Raw genomic sequence first — 22,261 nt, 5'->3', positions numbered from 1 at the left:
GGAGCAAATTCCAATGAGTGAAGAAATTTCTTCTTATCTTAGTCCAACGTGGTTCACCTCATATCCTGAGGCCATGCTCCCTAGTTCTCGACCCCATGCCAGATGAGGTATCATCCCTGCATCTAATTTGTCCAGCCCTTCTCGAAGTTTGTATGGTTCAGTGACATCCTCCTGTCGTTCATCTAAACTCCAGTGAAGACAAGTCTCGTTGACCCAGTCTTTCTTCAGACAATAAATATGCCAATCCAGGAACCAGTCTAGTGAACCTTTTGCTTTTTCTTTTAATTAGGAAGTAAATCATTTCTTAGATGAGGTCAAAACTGCACATAACAGTCCCGGTGAAGGCTCACTAAGACTGCAATGAGACTTGCTTACTCCTGTACTGAAATCAGTTTGCCTTCCTATTGCTTACTGCACCTGTATGCTTTGTTTCTGTGACTGCTGTGCAAGGACATCCAGGTAATGTTCCTTCTAAGCAGCTCCTGGGAAACTCTGCATATATCACTTGGCATGTTGACCCATTACTTCTGCTCCTGGAAGCTGCAGCCATTTGTGGACAGGAAATGACAAGCAATGTTGCACCCAGGGGCCCCTTGTACATCAACATTTCTTGATTTATCACCATTTTAATAATATTCTCCATTGCCGTTCTCGACCAAAATAGCCAGGTTCACACTGATCCACATTACACTGCATCTGCCAGACATTTGTCCATTCTCTCAACTTGTTTCAACCATTTGAAACCTCTTTATATCTTCCCATCACTCAGAAGCCCACTAAATTTATGTCATTGGCAAAATTGAGAAGATATTTGATTCCCTCATCCAGATTTTTGATATACATTATGAATAGCTGGGGCCAAACAATGATTCCTGTCATGCCTCACTCTTCACAACTTGCCACTCCAGAAAAGAACCATTTACGTGTGTTTTCTGTTTGTGAACCAATTCTCAGGCCGTGCCACAACATTCCCTCTAATCCTAGATACTTTGATTTTGCTTTGATTTTATGGGGAACTTTATCAAAGGCCTTCTGAAAATCTAAATACACCAAATCCACTGATTCTCTCTCATCTATTCTACTGGTTATGTCCTCCGAAAACTCCAGTAGGTTTGTCAAACATGATTTCTCTTTCAAAAATCTGTCTTGATTTTGTGTGATCCAGTTGTTATTTTCTAAGTATTCTGTTATCATATCCTTGACAGTAAACTCCAGTATTTTCCCCACTTTTCATGTTCAGCTAACTAGTCTCTAATTTGTTTTTTCCCCTCCTTTCTTTTTTAAATATTGGGGTTATATTTGCCACTCGCCAATGGACCAGGATTGTTCCAGAATCTAGAATTTGGGAAGATTACAACCGACATCCACTATTCCCATTGCCGCTTTCTTTAAACCCTGGGATGTAGATTATCAGGCCCTGAGGGTATGTTAGTTTTCAGTCCTGTTAATTTTTCCAGCATGTTTTTAATGAATACTGATCTCCTTCAATCCTTCTTTTACTGTCTGTATGTGTTTCTCGAGTATTTTGGAAAGTTCTGTGAAGGAGATTTGAAGGAGTATTATCTTGTTCAAGACTGCCACACCTCCTTCTGTCCTTTCCACTTCCTTATCCCTCCTGAATATATTGTAGTTTCCATTCCTGTCCATCTTTAAACCAGATCCCTGCTAGGGAGGGAAGTAATGTTGTGGAATTGTAAGTGTTATAGGACTGGCAATCTGGAGTTCAAGGCCACTGCTCTTCACATCCCACCACAGCAGCTTCTGGAGCTTAAAATCAATGGATAAATTCGGAATGCAAGGCTTCTCTTGATAGTTGTAGTGATAAAATTGTTATTAATTTTTCTAAAAGGCCACCAGGTTTACTATAGAAAGGAAATCTGTCTGTCCCGCACAGTCTGGTCCACCTATGATTGCAGATTCACAACAATCTGGTTAACTATTTGTGCCCTCTGAAATGACTCAGTCACTCACTTGGAGGGCATTTAGGGATTGGCAGTAAATGCTCGTGTTGCCATTGGTGCTCATGAAAATGTATGAAAAATTGGAAAGTAACTAATTTTGTTTGTAATCCACACAGACTAACACACAAGAATATTAACATTATGCTAGTTGGCTTTGCACTTCCCCTCCATCTAATTCTTTTAGCTTCTGCACTATTCTTTATTCAGTTGCTCCTTGTCTCTCAGTTTACTTCTCCTCTCTCTGCTGCTCTCTCCTGATTGCTGTTCCTCTGCCAAATACATTTAAATTTATCAACTTTCCCCCCACAGCATTGGTTAACCTCACTGTCAGGACACTGATCCCAGGAACAACAACAACTGTTGAATTCATTTAACACCTTTTAAATTGTAAAACATCCAAAGACACTTCACAGGTATAACCAAACAGAATTTAACACTGAGCTGCATTAGGAAATATTCAGACAACTGACCCAAAGTTGTTTTAAGGAATGACATAAAGGAAGATGAAATAGCAAAGAGATTTTGGGAAGAAATTTGAGAGCTCAGGGCCATGCATAGAAAAATGGGACTTGTTAAGTTTGGGATACCGAGTTGGCGTGACCGAGTTAGACGGAAGGTTCTGTTTCCATGCAGAATGACTTATGCAGGGTGGCCATGGTGGAATGGTTAGAATTGGGAACGTGAATGAATTTGAGGTTTTCAGAGGGCTATTGGAGATACAGAGAGAGCCTTGTGGATATTCCATGAAGGGATTTGAAAAGATGAATGAAATTTTCCAATTGAGGTGTTGTTTCATTGGAAGCCATTTACAGGTTAGAATGCAACAGGGCCAAACACAACTAAGTTAAATGTATGATCAGGTTTTAAAATAAACAATCAAAGGATTTGCATTTATATAGCACTTTTTCCTAGGGTGCGCTGCAGTCAGTGAAATATATATGAAGTATTGCAATGTAAGAGACGTAGCCCATTTGCAGACACCAAGATCCTGTCCACATCAATGTTATAATGATCAGATCATCTATGTTTTTGTGAATCAGAATTCATCTGATGAAAGGTAAAAACATGAAACATGAATATCATAATTCAAAATGATTGTGACCGATCATCCAACTCGCTACTCTGTTCCTGCTTTTGCTACATATCTCTTTGATCCCTTTAGCCCCAAGGATTATATTTATCTCCATCTTAAAAACATGTCATGTTTTAGCCTCAACCTATTTCTGTGGCAGATAATTCTACAAGTTCATCAATGTCTGGGTGAAGACCATCGCAGTCCTAAATGACCTAACCGGTGACCTTAAACAACAAACCCTGGTTCCAAACTCTCTGGTTATCGGGAACGTCCTTCCTGCATTTACTCTGTCTAGTCCTGTTGGAATTTTACAAGTTTCTATGAGATGTGCTCTCACCAAGGCCTTATACAATTGCAGCAAAACATCATTGCTCCTGTTCTCAAGTTCTTTCGTGATGAAAGCCATCGTACCATTTGCTTCCTTCACCATCTGCTCCGATTGCAATCTTACTTTAAGCAATTGGCGTACAAGAACACGCAAGTCTCCTCCTTGCACCTTCCCCTTTCCCAACCTATTGCCCCTCAAATAATAAACTGCCTTCCTGTTTTTGTTATTAAAGAGGATAATCTTATTTTTATCTACGTTAAAAGCCATCTGCCTCAACTTGGACAAATCAGACTGAAGTTCCTCTGCATCTTTCTCACAGTTTGCCTCCCCACTGAGCTGTGTATGGAAAGATCATCAACTTTAACCTTGTTTCTCCCTCCACAGATGCTGTCATACCTGCTGAGAAATGTCTGTTTTTATTACAAAAGATAACATTCTGTTTCAGTAAGAATCATAGGATTTGTGATTGTTGACTGAATATTTGGAGCATATTTGGATTCTGGACTCTGTGAACGAAACAGTTGAAAGGCATTTAACTTGGCAGCAACTCAAACCAAACTGAAGTTTGTGAGAAAGCATGTTTTGGCAATTACACTGCAGCTTTTGAAAGATATACATGGGATGTGAACGTTGCCAGCAAGGCTGGCATCCATTGCCCATCCTGAATTGCCCTTGAGAAGCTGGTAATTGCACAGTTGGAATCATGGACTGCTAAAACCACATATGCTCAGCATTGTCTGTGCTGGTTCTTTGTAAAAGCAGTCCATTTTCTTCTGCTTCCATGGTCTGTGCTTTTTTTTTTGTCTATTCCAATAATTACTTCATTCTGTTTTGTTCGCGTCTATTTGAAACCATTAGCTTTTGGAGCGCTGCTCCTTCATCAAATGTTAGTGAGAGAAGAAGACTTTTGACACAGAATTTATAAGGAAAAGAGCAAAGGGTCATTTACCTTATGTGCACAAATGTGTGTTCAATTCGCTCGCAAGAGTTGTATGATCCTTTGATCTTTTGCTTGGAAGACGTTAGACACAGAATTAAAAAGAAAAAGATGAAAGGATCATACACCTCATGAACACTGGTATATGTTCAATTTGTTCGCATGACTTGTATAACCCTTTGATCTTGTCCTTATAAGTTCTGTGTGTAAGGTTCTCCTCTCTCACTAACACTTGAAGAAGGAGCAGCACTCTGAAAGTTAGTTTTCAAATAAACCCGTTGGGCTATAACCTGGTGTTGTGATTTTTGACTTTGTCCAGCCCAGTTCAATACCGACACCTTCACGTTTTTTATAGCTTCAATTGAATCTGCACCTTTCTCACTCTCAGGCACTGCATTCCAGATCCAAACCACCCACTCTGTTGAAAACGTTTCTTTATGTTGCTTCTGGTGCTTTTTTGAACTGTTTTCAATTGGTGCTCTCTTGTTCTCACCATTTCTGCCAAAGGAAGTTTCTCCTTACCTACTCTGTCCAGATCTCTAATCCGCTCACATAACCCAAGTTCCTCATGCCTGGAAACATACTTTTAAATATTTTTTGCTCTCTCTCTTTCTCTCTGTCCTTTCTCATTGTTTCTTGTGACATTTAGGTTTCTCAGTGGCCGCATTTTTTCTGTTAGTCTCTGCTTTCTTCCTCCCAGCTGCTTTTCAGTTATAATTTCCACGCACCTCCTGCATTGTTCTACATTTCTGTATTTTCCCTCTTGCCTCCACAATTTAGACATGGGTTCTGATATTTGTGACAAAAGAAATGCAGCCACATGCATGATTAAAGAAACTGTGTTGGTTGGATAAAAGGTCAAGGCTTTATGACTGATTGGAATGGGATTCCTGCTCAGGTTAGCCAAAGTAGAGAGAATGTGCATATAAAAACCTGATCATGGGGAACAAGTACTTGCAAACAGATTCAGAATGCAAAAATAGTTCTTTAAAATAGAAAGGAGACACAAGAAACTGTCAAATAAAATGAAAATCTTCCATTAATCTGATTAGTTCATACAAACCAATTCAAACTAGAAGTTGATCACAATATTAGAATTAGAGGAGATTATTACTCTTTGGACTGAGGCATCAATGGAGGAATGTGTAAGGTTGCAGATGTAGCTATCGTAAATCTGAATTAAGGAGTCTTATTAAATGAGAGGTCAGGCAAAAGATGGAGGTAGAATGGTTTACAAGTGGCAGATAGTGATTAGACCATCTAGACTTGCTGTTCTACTATAAACCAGGAGGTCTCATAAAGAGATTTTCATCCTTGCACCCAGGTAATGCAATAATGCTTTGGATGGGCTATGATTCCACCTTCCAATGATACATAAAATAAAATGACCACAAGATCACATGAAATAGGAATGGGGAGCTGTTTTGGTCCTTCAAGCCTGCTCTGCCATTCAATAGGATCATGGCTGATCCAACATTGCTCACATCCACCTTCCTGCCTTTTCCCTGTAACCCTTGATTCCCTATTGATCAGGAATTGATCCATCTCAGTCTTAATTATCGAGAAGAACTCTGCTCCCACAGCTCTCTGTTCTAAAGACTCTCAACCTCTCAGAGAATGATGTGGAGTTGCCAATGATTGGACTGGGGTAGACCAAGCTAACAATCACACAACACCAAGTTTTGGTCCAATAGGTTTATTGAGAAGTATTGAGAAAGCGCTGTTCCTTCATCAGGTAGCCCGAGTGGGACCAGAAGACACAGAATTTAGAGCAAAAGACCACAGTGTCACATAACTGAAATGATATATTGAACAAACCTCGATTGCTGTTAAGTCTTCCATCTTTTAGAATGGGTTGTAGGTTTCAGTTCATTAATATGTTACTCCTAGAACTTCTTTCAAGTGACATTCTCGAGATAACTTAAGGTATTATTAAAAAAAAGGTGACATCTCAGCTCAGACAATGCATTAAAGGTAAGAGGTTCAAGTCTGTCTGTATCCCAAACTTGAGACTAGTTCTGTTTCCAAATTAGGAATTTATAAAAGGTTTGTTCAATATATTGTTTCAGTTGCATGACATTGTGGTCCTTTGCTATAAACTCTGTGTCTTATGATCCTGCTCCACAGCTACCCGATGAAGGAGCAGCGCTCCAAAAGCTAGTACTTCCAAATAAACCTGTTGGAGTATAATTTGGTGTTGTGTGATCTTTAACTGAGTCCTCTCAGAGAAGAAATTCCTCCTCTTGAAGGCACCCCTTTGTTCTGACACCATGCCCTCTGGTACTAAACTCACCCATAAGGGGCAACATGCTGTCAGCATTTACTCTGTCAAGCCCCTGAGGAATCCCATATGTTTCAATGAGCAGACTCCCAGCCTGTTTAGCCTTTGCTCATAAGACAATCCTTCCATACTGGGGATCCTCCGAGTGAAAAAGTGAGGTCTGCAGATGCAGGAGTATCAGAGCTGAAAATGTGTTGCTGGAAAAGCGCAGCAGGTCAGGCAGCATCCAAGGAACAGGAAATTCGACATTTCGGGCATAAGCCCTTCATCAGGAATCCTCCGAGTGAACCTTTTCTGAACTACCTCCAATGAAATAAGGGGATCACAACTGCTCACAATACTCAAGATGTGCACTCACCTGCATCTTTCCAGATGCAGTAAGACTTCCCTCCACTTATACTCCAATCCCTTGTAATAAGAGCCAATACTCCATTAGTCTTCCTGATTACTTGCTGCACCTGTATGCTAGCTTTCCATGTTTTGTGAACAATTCAGCCTGAAGTCCCTTTTCTGTTGCAACTTTCTGCAATTTTTCTCTAATGCTCTTTTTTTTCTTTTTCTTTCCAAAATGCATAACTTCATATTTTCTAACATTATACCTATTTGCCAACCTTTTTGCCCAATTACTTAACATATCAATGTCTCTCTGTAAATTATTTGTATTCCTCTCCTAAAGATGCCTTTCCACCTACTTTTGAACTTCAAAATAGGTCCTCTGCTGTTACCTTCTCCCACCAGCCTTAGAATACAGGAAAGGGTAGGGCAGTGCACCTCCTCAAACATTGATATGTTGACTATGATATGGAGGAAGAGCAGTTTTGGGTTATCGACACCGCATGGCAGTAGAGGAAGGATGTAAATGCGTGAGCAATTCCCTCCAGGAAGTGGAGAGGGATGTATACCAGACTTTACAGGGAACACAGGAAGGGACATCAATGTGTAAGAAACAGAGTAGGCAATGAGACAGAGGGATGTCCAAGGTAATGGGACATCTGTGTAGAACTTTCCTACCAGAGTATACTCGAGAACAACGTCTATTATACAAGATTCGATTCGTGAATCAATCTGTTTCCTGAACAAAATCTAATTGGGAGCAATGCACTGTCAAAATGTTGCTGTTCCTGTCCTGTGACTTTGCAGTGGTTTAAGAGAAGCTAGCGTAAATATTTAATGACAGGGATCAATTCCTGCAATTATCGATTGATATATGTGCTGGCATGCCACAGCGCACACAATTGAATTTGCTAATCGTTATTTCTGTGGGGGTGGCAAAGAGGGACTTACAGTCATAGAGTCGTGGAATCATACAGCATGGAAAAAAACCCTTCGGTTAAACTCATTCATGCCAACCAAGCTTCCGAAGCTAAACTAGTCCCGTTTGTCTGCATTTGGTCCAAATCTTACTCAACCTTTCCTATTCATGAACCTGTCCACATGTCTTTTAAATGTTGTAATTTATACCACCCTCCACCACTTCCTTTGGCAGCTCATTCCACAAAGGCACCACCCTCTGTGTGGAAAAAGTTATCCTTCAAGTCCCTTTTAAAACTTTCTCCCCTGATCTTCAAAATATACCTTCTTGTCTTGAACCCCCCGTACCCTCCAGAATAGACATTAGTAATTCATCTTATCTATGCTTCCCATGATTTTGTAGATCTCTAAGGCTACTTCTCAACCTCCTATGCTTTAGTGAAAAAGGTCCCAGCTTCTCCTTATAATTCAAATTCTCCAAACCTAGTAACATCCCCAAATTTTTTCTGCACCCTCTCCAATTTAATCATGCCTTTCCTTTACGAGGGCGACCAGAACAGCACACCAAATTTCAAATTTTGCATCCCCAATATCCTGTAATTACCAATATTCTCTACATCTTGTGTAGGGGTAACATGGTGTTCCAACTCCTATACGCAGTGGTTTGAGCAATGGAGACAAGCATGCCAAATGCTTCTTTACCACCCTGTCTACCTGTGTTGCAACTTGCAAAGAAACATTTGTCCAACCCTGAGGTCTCTGTTTGACAACACTCCCGAGGGCCTTACCATTTATTGTATCTCCCCTATCCTTGTTTGTTTTACCAAAATACAATATTTGGCTTTTATCCAATTTCAATTCCATCTCCCATTCCTCGGCCTATTGGCCCAATTGATCAAGATCCCTTTGCAATCTTGGATAACTTTCTTCATCATCCCACTAAAATTAGTGTCATCCAGAAACTTACTAATCAGGCTTCCTGAATTCTCATCCAAATCATTTATGTGAATTACAAACAACAGTGGACCCAGCACCAATCCCAGTGAAATACTGCTAATCACAGGACTCCAGTCAGAAAAACAACCCTCCACCACCACCCTCTGTCTTCTACCTTTAAGCCATCATGGTCATTAACAACCTGTCTGTTCTGGAATGGCTATCACTTGTAGGGAAGTGGGAAAGTGCCCCCAATACCTCAGCACGTTCAGATGAGTTGTGAGAAAATTTGAGAGCTCCTGATTTGTGTTGTCAGTGTAATTTTTGACTGTTCTCTTTTGCCTTCAGGCATGAGCAAGGATGAGTCGACCGCCCTCCTCTCAGAACCTGAGCTGTGGAGCATGGGAGATGAAGGAACGATTAGGGACTGGAGGTTTTGGGAATGTCAACCGATGGACCAACAAGGTAGTGTTTACTCAGTTTGAAATGCATCAGAGCACTAGAGTGCAGGCAGGAAAGGTTCTGAATTCTCGTTTTCCTTCCTCATTTAGAACATTTGTTTGGAAGTTAGGGTTCTGACTTGTTTTAAACTTTTATGCATTCTGACTGGGCATGAATGAAGTATTAAATGAATCCAGCAATGGGGGTAGAATAGAGGCAGAATGGCTATGCACTGAAAAATTCCTCTTGACAGAACATGGTTTTTCTAGGGTATAAAAGGTTCACGGTTTGCTCCCTCCGTGGTTATTTTGCGAATCAAGTCGTTCAGTGACCTGGTCTAATGATCCCATGACCCAAGTTCAAATCGGGACATCTGGGGACCCGAAATTAAATAACTGCAATGTCAAGCTTGAATCAGTAATAGTGACCATGAAACTAATGGAATTACTTAATTCACAAAAGGAGGTCAGATGCCAGAAATCCTGCAGCATGTCATTCATCTCCGGATTCCCCAAAGCCTATTCGCCAGGCCCTAGTCAAGAGTGTGCTTCCCTGGATGAGTGCAACTCCAACAACACTTAAGTTTAATACCAACAAGGAAAGTGCAATCCGCTTGATTGTCACAACGTTTACAAGAATCACTCCCTCCACCACTGATGCACAGTAACAGCAGAATATACCATCTGTAAGATGCACTCAGAAATTCACCAAGGCTTCTTAGATAGCACCTTCCAAACCCCAACCACTACCATCACAAAGAACAACGGCAGCAGGTGGAATCAAACACCACCACCTGCAAGTTCCCCTGCAAGTCACGCACCATCCTGACTTGTAATCATCACCATTCGTTCAGTGTGATTGGGTCAAATTCCTGAGACTCTCTCCCAACAGCACTGTGGATGTGCTTTCAATCACCTGAGCAATTACAGATGGACAATAGATGCTGGCTCAGCTAGCAACCCATGAATAAATTTTTTGAAAAAGGACACACAGTTTTAACTCAGCACATTAGTTACCTATCAGTTGTGTAGAAGGCTCATCATATTTCTGTGGACAATTAAGAATGGACAATAAATGCTGACTTTTCAATGAATGAATATGGGGTGGGTGGTGGGGGGAAGAAATGTTGAGATCTAGCTAATTGAGTGCTGCCTCCTTGCTTTTTGAAAATACATCAAATAACGTCAGTGCATTGTTGCTGGTGTTCGGGGACAAAAATAACCAACTTCAAAGTGCCCCTTCAGCTCACTTAAGTCTCTGCCTTGTGTTTGGCTCAATGTTCTTGGTTATCTGATGTGTGACACTTAATTGCTCAGTCACAGAGCATGGAAACAGACCCTTCAGTCCAACCAGATCATGCTGAATATTTTCCTCAAAGCAAACTAGTCCCTTTTACCTGTATTTAGCCCATACCCTTCCAAACCTTTCCGATTGATGTATTAATCTGAATGTCTGTTAAATTTTGTAAGTGGACCTGCATCCACCACTTCCTCTAGCAATTCATTCCACACATGCACCACCTTTTGTGAAAACGTTGTTTCTCAAGTCCCTTTTAAATGTTTCTCCTCTAGTTTTGAACTCCCCTACAAAGGGAAAAGACCTTTGTTATTTAACTTCCCCTTACCCCTCCATTAATGATTTTATAAACCTGCTGTAAGGTTCCCCTTCAGCCTCCTACTCTCCAGTGAACAAGTCCCAGCCTATGCAGCCTATTTTTAAAACTCAAATCCTTTCAAGGGCAAGTGTTGCAGAATTTGAGTGAGTGGAGAGCTTTAAGGTGCTCGATATAGGTAGTCTTACATTTCTTTGCATTAATATTGATTACCTGCCTGCAAGGACACAAGAAGTCAAAGCTGAGGAAAGACCCTTTTAGTCAATGAAGACTATGCCTCTTGTTTTTGTCTCTTTAACAGTACTACATTCCAACTGTTGTGCTTGTTCAATAATGCTGTGCTCCCTCAGTCCTCCGCCTCTGATGCAGTACTTGCTCAGTATTTCACCTCCAAAACTGCAATATCATCCACAGTACTGATCATCTGACACTGCAACACTCCCTCATTACTGACCCTCTGAAAGCCCAGAATTCCCTCAGTACTGATCCTCCAACAGTGCAGAATTCCTTAATTATTGACCCTCTGACAATGCAGAACTCCCTCAGTGCTACTTAGTGGGCGGCAGGGTGGCACGGTGGTTAGCACTGCTGCCTCACAGCGCCTGAGATCCGGGTTCAATTCCCGACTCAGGCGACTGACTGTGTGGAGTTTGCACGTTCTCCCCGTGTCTGCGTGGGTTTCCTCCGGGTGCTCCGGTTTCCTCCCACAGTCCAAAGATGTGCGGATCAGGTGAATTGGCCATGCTAAATTGCCCGTAGTGTTAGGTAAAGGGGTAAATGTAGGGGTATGGGTGGGTTGCGCTTCGGCGGGTCGGTGTGGACTTGTTGGGCCGAAGGGCCTGTTTCCACACTGTACGTAATCTAATCTAATCTACTTTGGCAGTATTAGCCCAGATTTTGTGCTGAAGTCTCTGAAATGAGGCTTGAATCCTTGACCTCTGTATCAAGGTGAAAGAGGTCCCACTGAGACACTGCTGACACTGAGCTGACCAAGTAGAATTGTTTGCCTTTTGTCCTTTTGGGCTTTAAATTGAGTTCAACTCCAATTTGGTTAAAAATATCTCTTGTTTTCTCTTGATTCAATGAAAGTTCCCTGCTAAACTTCTGATGGGAATTTCTGTCAAGGGAGAAGTGAATTCTTAGAAAGCACAGATAATTCATGTATGCATTTTCTTGAAGCAAGCTGCAACTCCATTAGTGGTCAGCAGTAATCCACTGAAGCAGGATTCGATTTCCCTTCCTGTCCTCCTCTTCCTCCTTCCCTCCTCCATTTTCTTATGTTTTATCCCTGTTCTTTGCTCTGATCTCATTTTCTACGGGTATGCAATGACGAGCAGGGAATGGAGACTGATTCTGGGCCAAGGCTTCTTCTCAGGCCACTTCACGAAAGTCTCAGCTGCAACTCCAGAATTTAAATCCACAAAAAAATTGAATGTGTGCAGAATTTCCTGAAAGCCAAAGTCTTCATCAACATTCCTTGTGAAAACTAATATTGAAATGATTATTTGATGTCAATCACTCAAACCAGAAGGGTGTAGTTTGTGGGGAGAAAAAGATTGAAACTTGAATGTTTGGCGAGCCCTCTGTTAAACGGGCTCCTTTTGTGACCATTGGATGCGGGGAGAGGTCATTGTTCTCTGCATGTGGAGTGTTTTTTTAATGATAGAATCATAGAGTGAAGGTAAATTTTGGGGATAACAATCTCCACAGATGGGTTCTATTCATTTAAAGATTGCTAAATCAAGCAGAATTCTCCCAGATTATGAATTAAAAACAGCATTTCAGTCTGTCTTCTTCAGTGGCCATCTCATAATAGCTTTGCCTCGGAACAAAAAGTCCTCCGAACGGGAGACTGTGGACAGACATGGTGACGAAGCTGGGTACGGATGTCAGGTATCATTTGTAGAATCAGAGCGTCAGAGACATACTGCACGGAAACAGACTCTTCGGTCCAACCCATCTTCGCCGACCAGATATCCAACCTATACTAGTCCCATGTGCCAGCACTTGGCCCACATCCCTCTAAACACTTCCTAATCATATACCCATCCAGTTGCCTTTTAAATGCTGTAATTGTACCAGCCTCCACTACTTCCTTTGGCAGCTCATTCCATACACTCACCACCCTCTGCATGAAAACGTTGCCCCTTAGGTCCACTTTAAATCTTACCCCTCTCACCCTAAACCTATGCTGTCCAGTTCGGGATTCCCCTACCCCAGGGAAAAGACCTTGTCTGTTTATCCTACCCATGCCTCTCATGATTTTGATCCATGCCCCCACTGACATCCCCTCTCATCACAGCTCACTCTCCTTCCCAGGTTATACTGTTTGGGGAAATAACTTCACTCTTTGTGAATAATTCTAGGAAATTGGATTTTTAAAAAATATTGTGCACAGAATTCAGATTTCAGTGATCAGATCAGAATAACAGTGTAAAATATTATATCGATGCCAGCTCCTTTGTTCATGTTTTCCTTTAATTCCATTCCCCACAGTACTGTAAATTCTTTGACTTGAAATATTTGTCTCATTTCCCTTTCGAATGTTGCAGTCAAATTTGCTTCTACGATGCTTTCTTGCAATTTATTCCAGATGTGCTTAAATCAAAAAGCCTAATTTTCTTTCCAGTTTTTTTATAGAGTCATGGAGTCCGACAGCACATAGACAGGCCCTTTGGCCCAAACTGTTCCATGCCAACCAAAAGGGCCATCCACGCCAACCCCATTTCCCTGCATTTGGCCCATCTTCTCATCAGCTTTTCCTATCCATGCATTTCTCCAAATGCCTTTGAAACGTTGTTTCTGTACCAGTTTATCTACTGGCAGCTCATTCCATATGCGTACCACCCTCTGAATAAAAATGTTGCCTCTCAAGTTCCCTTTTATTCTTTCCCCTCGAGCCTTAAACTAATGACCTGTCGTCCTTGATTCCCCAATCCTGGGAAAAAGACTGAGTGGTTCACTCTATCATGTCTCTCATAGACTTAGACACCTCCATAAGGTCCCAGCTCAGTCTCCTTTGCTCTAAAGAAAAAGTCCTAGCTTGTCCAACCTCTCTCTGTGACTCAGACCCTTGAGTCCAGACAATATCCTTGTAAATTTCTTCTGCACTCTTCCAGTTTAATAACATCCTTTACAAGTACGGCCGCACCAATGACCGATATAACTTCAACATAACTTCTCAACTTCTATTCTCAGTGCCCTGACTGATGAAGGCCAGTGTGCCAAAATTCTCCAGTTTCCTCATTTCCCCTCCCCCCACCTTGTCTCAGTCGAATCCCTCGAACTCAGCACCGCCTTCCTAACCTGCAATCTTCTTCCTGACCTCTCCGCCCCCACCCCACTCCGGCCTATCACCCTCACCTTGACCTCCTTCCACCTATCACATCTCCATCGCCCCTCCCCCAAGTCCCTCCTCCCTACCTTTTATTTTAGCCTGCTGGACACACTTTCCTCATTCCTGATGAAGGGCTTATGCCCGAAACGTCGAATTTCCTGTTCCTTGGATGCTGCCTGACCTGCTGCACTTTTTCAGCAACACATTTTCAGCTTTGATCTCCAGCATGTGCAGACCTCACTTTCTCCTCCAGTGTGCCAAAAGCCTTCTTCACGGCCCTGTCTACCTGTGACTCCAATTTCAGAGAACTGTGAACCTGAACTCCAAGATCCCTCTGTTCCACTACACTCCTTAAGGCCCTCCCATCCACCATGAAACTCCTACCTTGATTTGACTTTCCAAAATGCAAGACTTCACGCTTATCCATTTTAAACTCCATTTGCCATTTCTTGCCCACTTCTCCAGCTGGTCAAGGTCCTGATGCAATTTCCGATAACCTTCCTCATTGTGCACTATACTGACTATTTTCTTGTCATCAGCAAACTGACTCACCATGCTTTGTACATTCTCATCCAAATCTGATATAGATGACAAACAGTAATGAGCCCAGTATGGGCCCCTGAGGCACCCCACTAGTTGCAGGCCTCCAGTCTGACAAACATCCTTCCACGATTACCCTCTGCTTCCTCCCGGCAAGCCAAATGTGTATCCAATTTTCCCGCTCCCCCTGGAATCTCTGTGATCTAACCTTCCAGAGCAGCCTACCGTGTGGAACTTTATCAAAGGCCTTACTGAAATCCATATAGTCTGTGTACTGCCCTGCCCTCGTCAACCTTCCTGGTCACTTCATCAAACAACAATAACAAATTTGAGAGGCATGATCTCCCATGCACAAATCCATGCTGGCTACTCTTAAACAAACCCTGTCTTTCCAAATCATGTCTATCTTATCACTCAGAATCTTTTCAAGTAACTTACCACTTAGGTGTTAAGCTTACTGGTCTATAGTTCCCAGGTTTTTCTTTGCAGCCCTTCTGAAATAAGGACACAATATTTGCTACCCTCCAGTCTTCCGGGACCTCGCCTGTGGCTAACAATGCAAAAATATCATCCAGGGCCCCACTTCTCTCGCTTCTTGCAGTGTTCTTGAGTATATCTCATCATGACCAGGTGATTTATCCACTTTCATACATGCTAATACATCCAACACCATCTCTACTGTGATGTGGACTGTCCCCAAGATATGTCCACTAACTTCCCCAAGTTCCCAAGTCTTCATGTCTTTCACCTTGGTAAACACAGAGGAGAAATATTCCTTGAGAACCTCACTCATCCCCTGCAGTTTGACAAATACATGTGCACTTTGGTCCTATTTTTTTCTCTGTTTTTTCTTTACCTTTACTACACTGAAAGAACTTCTTTGGATTCACCCTAATCTTTTTAAACAAAGGCTATCTGGTGTCCCCTTTACACCATCCTGATATCCTCCTTCTGTAAATTCATGTATTCCCTTGATCCCAGTTGCCTGTACCTGATCCACGCCTCCTTTTTCTGGTCAAAGCCTCAATATCTTTTTTTCATCCAGGGTTCCCAATTCCTGCCAACCTTGCCTTTGACCCTCACAGGAACAGACAGGCATTGAACTTTAGCCATCTCTCTTTTAAATGCCTCCCACTTGCCAGAGATCCCTTGGCCTGCAAACAAACTACTCCAATCAATCCCTGTCTCTGTCCCTGTAAGCTCCTGTCCAATTCCATCAAAATTTGCCAATAACTTGAAATTTGGATTCTTTGCTTATCACTGAAAACAGTTTCTATTTATTTATTTGTCAGAATCAATTATCAGTCCTTGAACGGACTCTTAACTATCCCTGCTCTAAGGAGATAAATTCTAGTTTCTCTTGTCTTTCACACAGCTTCATTTCTGATGGAATTTGGTAAATCTCCTCTGCATTCTTTCCAATGCCTTGTCTCCTTAAACTGTGGTGCCCAAAAATGAGACAGTACTCCAGCTGGCCCCAAACTGATATTTTATAAGTCTTCACTCTGTCCTTGCTTTTGTCCCTTATGCATCTATTGATGAAGAAAAGGATCTCAGACTTCGCAACTTGTCTTGCTCCCTTCAAAGATTGTGTGCTTATGTCTCCAGGTCTCTCTTTGCTTTCAAAATTGCACCATATAAATTACGTTGCCTCTAAAATGGATCATTTCACACTTTGTTGCAGTCACGTCATCCACAATCTGTCTGCCCATTTCACCAATCTGTCAACATTGTCTGCCACGACCACCTTCACTAAATACTGCATTTTCAGTTTTCATTTCATTTGCAAACTCTGAAGCAATGTCGTGAAAACCCAAGTCCAGGTCATGATTATAAATCCAAAAGAGCTGAACCCAGCGGAGCAACAATTAATACTTCTCTCCAGTCTGAACGAACAAGGCACAAGTACTGTCTGTCCCTTAGTCAATTTTGCATCTGGACAGCTACTGTCCCTTTAATCCATTAATGAGCTTGTTATTTGGGTGTTTATTGGTATTTTATTTTTAGGACACTGGGGAGCAGATTGCCATCAAACAATGTCGACAGGAGCTGAGCCCGAGGAACCGAGAGCGTTGGTGTTTGGAGATTCAGATCATGAAGAGGTGAGGGCCCTGTCACCTGACCCTTCATCTTGGCTTGACACAGAGTGAGGGATCTGCCACTTATGTCCTGTGGATTGATCCAAGGATGATCACATATCCTTTCCCTGGTGTTCTTAGCTGATGACTTTTTAATGTAAGAGGCTCGGGATGAAGGAGTTGGAGGGAAGTGGGATGTGGTGGTGGTCGTGGAGAAAGGGCTTGTAATTTGAGGTGTAACAACAAGACCCATTGTGAAATGTGCAAGGCGAAGACCTTGCAGGATTAAAGAAACTCAAAGTTTCAGTCTTATGAGTTTGGACATCTCAAAGCACTTTGCATTTGGTTACATTCTCTTGAGCTACATGGAGAAAACACAATAATTTTGCAAAACTCCCACAAACAGCAATGTGGGAAGCAATCTGTTTGTATGATGTTTTTTGAAAGATAAATACTGGCTAGAAACTATCACCGCCTGTGTCAGAGATGACAATGCAAGTTTTCCTCATGATGCTTCATCTCCCATTCAGCTCCTGCCACCGTCATCCCAATCAAAAAACTGCTAACACTCTCATTTGAACAGTATGACTTCAGAAAAGAGGCACATTGTAAGCTGAAGAATCTTGAGTCATTGGATGCCAAAGATAACTGTCCTGCTGTCTTCTTTAAAATAGTGGTTTTAAATCTTTTATGAAAAGGCATAAAACTCGCTGGTTTAAAGTCTCACCAGAAAGATGGTACTTCAGACACGATTCTGCTCCTTCAGTCCTGCATTGCAGTGTCAGCTCAGAGTTTGGTGCTGAAGTCGTAGAGTGGGACTTGAACCCAAAATGTCTGGCTGAGAGGCAAGAATGCAACCCATTGAGCCACAACTCAGAAGCAGAAGCTGGCTAGAGACAAGGAGATGGAATCCAGTCTGAAAGGAGAGGCAGATTGCCAAGCTGCGGAACATAATTAGGTATTAGAAGGGATAAAATGCTCAAAGAGAAAAGCCACTTTGAGTGACACCTTTCTGCAGATGTGACTGCAGTGGTGAGACTGTAGCTTTTGGATATGTGCCAGTATTGTTAATGAGAAGGATGTATCTCACTCTCTCGATTCCCAAGGGCGAGCGTACGATTCTCGAAGGGGCTGAATGCCAAACTAAATCTGCCCACATTATGTCTGATTATCCGAAAGCTTCTGTGTGCCTTGCTCCTGGTAACATAGCTGCAAGAGAGAACCAGTGATAGAGAAAAACACATTTTATCAGAGTTCTGTGGAAGGATCACTGGACCTGAAGTATTAACTCTGATGTCTCTTCACAGGTGCTACCAGATCTGCTGAGCTTTTCCAGCAATTATGTTTTTGTTTCTGATTTCCAGCATTTTACACATGTTATCATTCTCCCTCTCCAATTTTGGAAGCTTGGCATGAATTAGTTTGAGCAGTGGAAATCTCTGGCGTCAATGCAGAGAGTCTGTCCCATCTGTGCTTACCATGTTGTGATCAAATCTAAACATGCCGTGTTCCATACACAAAGCAGGAAATTAGTTCTTCAAATTGCACAATGTCCAAACCACACTGTCTATAAACCATCACAGCTTGTTTAGATATTCTTTCCCTGAATAAACTGCCACTTTTGGCCTTCCTGTGTCAAGTTTACTTGGCTTAGAGGTTTCTTTTTGCAATCATTTGAAATATTTCTCTGTGAGGACCAGCAGTTGACCCTTTGGAAAACCTATGTATTGTTGATTTCGGTAACTGTTAAACGGCAGCTAGATTGGTATGTGGGTCAGACATTAAGGTATCAAACTATCTTGATCCCCTCACTCTTATCTCTCTTCCAGCTCCTGTTGTCACCCGTGGTCGCTCCATTCCCATCTTCAACCACAATTGTCAAGACTTCTGCATCAAGGATGCAAATTGGGAAAGGAAGCTGTTGCAATTGTATGGAGTTCAGCTAGGTGGATCTCATTAGAATCTGAGTTCCCTGATAGGGGCTGTTAATCTGGTCCAATCAGGGACCCCTTTGACAGATACAAACAGGAGTGTCAGACAGCTTGTTCACTCTGAGAGCTGGCTCTGAGGGAGCTGGATCAGTGTCAAGGATGCTCCATGCCTAAATAAATGACTTAGTGATGGGATACTGGCCCCTGTGGAGTTAGTTAAGAGGCACTGTCTTAACCACAAACATTCTGCACTATTGGGAGAAATGCACATGAAATATTCTGAGCTCAGGGCCTGGCACAGAAGGGTCAACAAATTGGAGTTGAATTCTAGACGAGAACCTCAAAGCCAACATTGGTCGCCATCTCTTGCCATAGCAAGGATGGGGAGAAATGTTGGTCATGAATTTCAGAGTACAGTCACCTCCACAATACTTGCCCAGATCAGCTGGGTCAGTTTTAGTTCTCCTAACTACAAAAGTTTTAATTTAGAACATAGAACATTGAACAGTACAGCACAGAACAGGCCCTTCAGCCCACGATGTTGTGCCGACCATTGATCCTCATGTAAGGTAAACCTAACGTATGAACCCTCAGATTTCTGTAACCATATGCATGTCCAGCAGTCTCTTAAATATACCCAATGACCTCGCTTCCACAACTGCTGCTGGCAACACATTCCATGCTCCCACAACTCTCTGCATAAAGAACCCGCCTCTGACATCCCCTCTATACTTTCCGCCAAACAGCTTAAAACTATGACCCCTCGTGTTAACAATTTCTGCCCTGGGAAAAAGTCTCTGGCTATCAACTCCAACTATGCCTCTCATTATCTTGTACACCTCAATTAGATCCCCTCTCTTCCTTCTTTTTTCCAATGAAAAAAGTCCAAGCTCCATCAACCTCTCTTTGTAAGATAAGCCCTCCATTCCAGGCAGCATCCTGGTAAACCTCCTCTGAACCCTCTCCAAAGCATTCACATCTTGCCTATAATAGGATGACCAGAACTGGACACAGTATTCCAAGTGCGGTCTAACCAAAGTATTATAGAGCTGCAACAAGATCTCATGACTCTTAAACTCGATCCCCCTGTTAATGAAAACCAAAACACCATATGCTTTCTTAACAACCCTGTCCACTTGGGTGGCCATTTTAAGGGATCTATGTACCTGCACACCGAGATCCCGCTGTTCCTCCACACTGGCAAGAATCCTATCCTTAATCCTGTACTCAACTTTCAAGTTCGACATTCCAAAATGCATCACTTCGCATTTATCCAGGTTGAACTCCATCTGCCACCTCTCAGCCCTTCTCTGCATCCTGTCAATGTCACGCTGCAGCCTACAACAGCCCTCTATACTGTCAACGACACCTCAAACCTTTGTGTTGTCTGCAAACTTGCTGACCCATCCTTCAATCTCCTCATCCAAGTCATTAATAAAAATTACGAAGAGTAGAGGCCCAAGGACAGAGCCCTGTGGAACACCACTCACCACAGACTTCCAGGCAGAATACTTTCCTTCCACAACCACTCGCTGTCTTCTGTCGACCAGCCAATTCTGTATCCACACAGCTAAATTCCCCTGTATCCCATTCCTCCTGACCTTCTGAACGAACCTACCATGGGGAACCTTATCAAATGACTTGAAGTAATTTAGTGAAAAAAAAATTGCTCTCTCTGGGGCATTAGGTCCAGGACATTCGACCTTTACATTATATTTGTAAAGAAGTGGTCAGCTGGTGCTGACACCTTTTATCTTTTCTTTTATCTCTGCTGCAGATCCTAATCAACAATGGTAATTCAAAGTTTGTGAGAAGATTTGTAGCTCGGGTGCTTGATTGTTGTGGTTCTGTTCGCCGAGCTGGGAATTTGTGTTGCAGATGTTTTGTCCCCTGTCTAGGTGACATCCTAGGTGCTTGGGAGCCTCCTGTGAAGCGCTTCTGTGATGTTTCCTCCAGCATTTATAGTGATTTGTACCTGCTGCTTCCAGTTGTCCGTTCCAGCTGTCCGCCGCAGTGGCCGGTATATTGGGTCCAGGTCGATGTGCTTATTGATTGAATCTGTGGATGAGTGCCAATCCTCGAGGAATTCCCTGGCTGTTCTCTGTTTGGCTTGTCCTATAATAGTAGCGTTGTCGCAGTCGAACTCGTGTTGCTTGTCATCGGAGTGTGTGGCTACTAAGGATAGCTGGTCATGTCATTTCGTAGCTAGTTGGTGTTCATGGATGCGGACCGTTAGCTGTCTTCCTGTTTGTCCTATGTAGTGTTTTGTGCAGTCCTTGCATGGGATTTTATACACTACATTGGTTTTGCTCATGCTGGGTATCGGGTCCTTCGTCCTGGTGAGTTGTTGTCTGAGAGTGGCTGTTGGTTTGTGTGCTGTTATGAGTCCTAGTGGTCGCAGTAGTCTGGTTGTGAGTTCAGAAATGTTTTTGATATATGATAGTATGGCTCGACCTTTGGGTTGTGGCATGTCCTCATTTTGTTGTCTTTCCCTTAGGCATCTGTTGATGAAATTGCGGGGGTATCCGTTTTTGGCGAAAACATTGTATAGGTGTTCTTCTTCCTCTTTTTGCATTCCTGGTGTACTGCAGTGTGTTGTGGCCCTTTTGAACAGTATCTTGATGCAACTTCTTTTTTGTGTGTTGGGGTAGTTGCTTTCGTAGTTTAAGACTTGGTCTGTGTGTATGGCTGTCCTGTATACCTTTGTAGTGAATTCTCCATTCGGTGTTCTCTGTACCATCATGTCTAGGAATGGGAGTTGGTTGTCCTTTTCTTCCTCACTAGTGAATCGGATTCCTGTGAGTGCGGCGTTGATGATCCGATGTGTGTTCTCTATTTCTCTGTTTTTAATGATTACAAAGGTATCATCTACATATCTGACCCAGAATTTGGGTTGAATTTGCGGTAAGACTGTTTGTTCTAACCTTTGCATTACCGCTTCTGCTATGAGTCCAGAGGTGGGTGAGCCCATGGGTGTGCCGTTGATTTGTTCATATTTGGTTGTTGAATTTGAAGTGTGCTGTGAGGCACAGGTCCAGTAGTTTGAGTATGAAGTCTTTGTTGATAGGTTCCCCGTCTTGTTGTCTGTTCTGTATGTCCAGCAGGTTGGCTATTGTTTCTCTGGCTCGGGTTTTGTCGATAGAGGTAAACAGTGCCGTTACATCGAATGAGACCATGGTTTCTTCCTTGTCTGTGTGTATATTTCTGATGATGTCCAAGAATTCCTCTGTTGACTGTATAGAGTGTCTGGATCCGCTAATCAGGTGTTTCAGTTTCTGCTGTAGTTCTTTAGCCAGTTTGTGGGATGGTGTCCCTGGTAGTGATACTGTGGGTCTGAGTGGGATGTTTGGTTTGTAGAGTGACAAGCTACATGAGTTCAGCTGGGACAGCACTACTATTATAGGACAAGCCAAACAGAGAACAGCCAGGGAATTCCTCGAGGCATGGCACTCATCCACAGATTCAATCAATAAGCACATCGACCTGGACCCAATATACCGGCCACTGCGGCGGACAGCTGGAACTGACAACTGGAAGCGGCAGGTACAAATCA

General features: G+C 42.5%; 1 protein-coding gene across 1 annotated transcript in view; it reads left to right on the top strand.

Annotated features, from left to right (window-relative positions):
• The window catches only part of ikbkb (inhibitor of nuclear factor kappa B kinase subunit beta), a 77,035-nt gene that overhangs the window by 16,992 nt on the left and 37,782 nt on the right, over positions 1-22,261 (top strand). The window contains exons 2-3 of the mRNA XM_060856415.1: positions 9,118-9,234; positions 16,707-16,801. Coding sequence (XP_060712398.1) covers positions 9,130-9,234; positions 16,707-16,801 — 200 coding nt within the window. The 5' untranslated portion in view covers positions 9,118-9,129. The remainder of the gene's footprint in view (positions 1-9,117; positions 9,235-16,706; positions 16,802-22,261) is intronic.

This window comes from Hemiscyllium ocellatum, chromosome 48 (assembly GCF_020745735.1).
Source record: "Hemiscyllium ocellatum isolate sHemOce1 chromosome 48, sHemOce1.pat.X.cur, whole genome shotgun sequence".
In the NCBI taxonomy this organism is placed as follows: domain Eukaryota; kingdom Metazoa; phylum Chordata; class Chondrichthyes; order Orectolobiformes; family Hemiscylliidae; genus Hemiscyllium; species Hemiscyllium ocellatum.
Note: the sequence above shows the minus strand (reverse complement) of the source record. Positions and strands in the feature narration are given on the sequence as shown.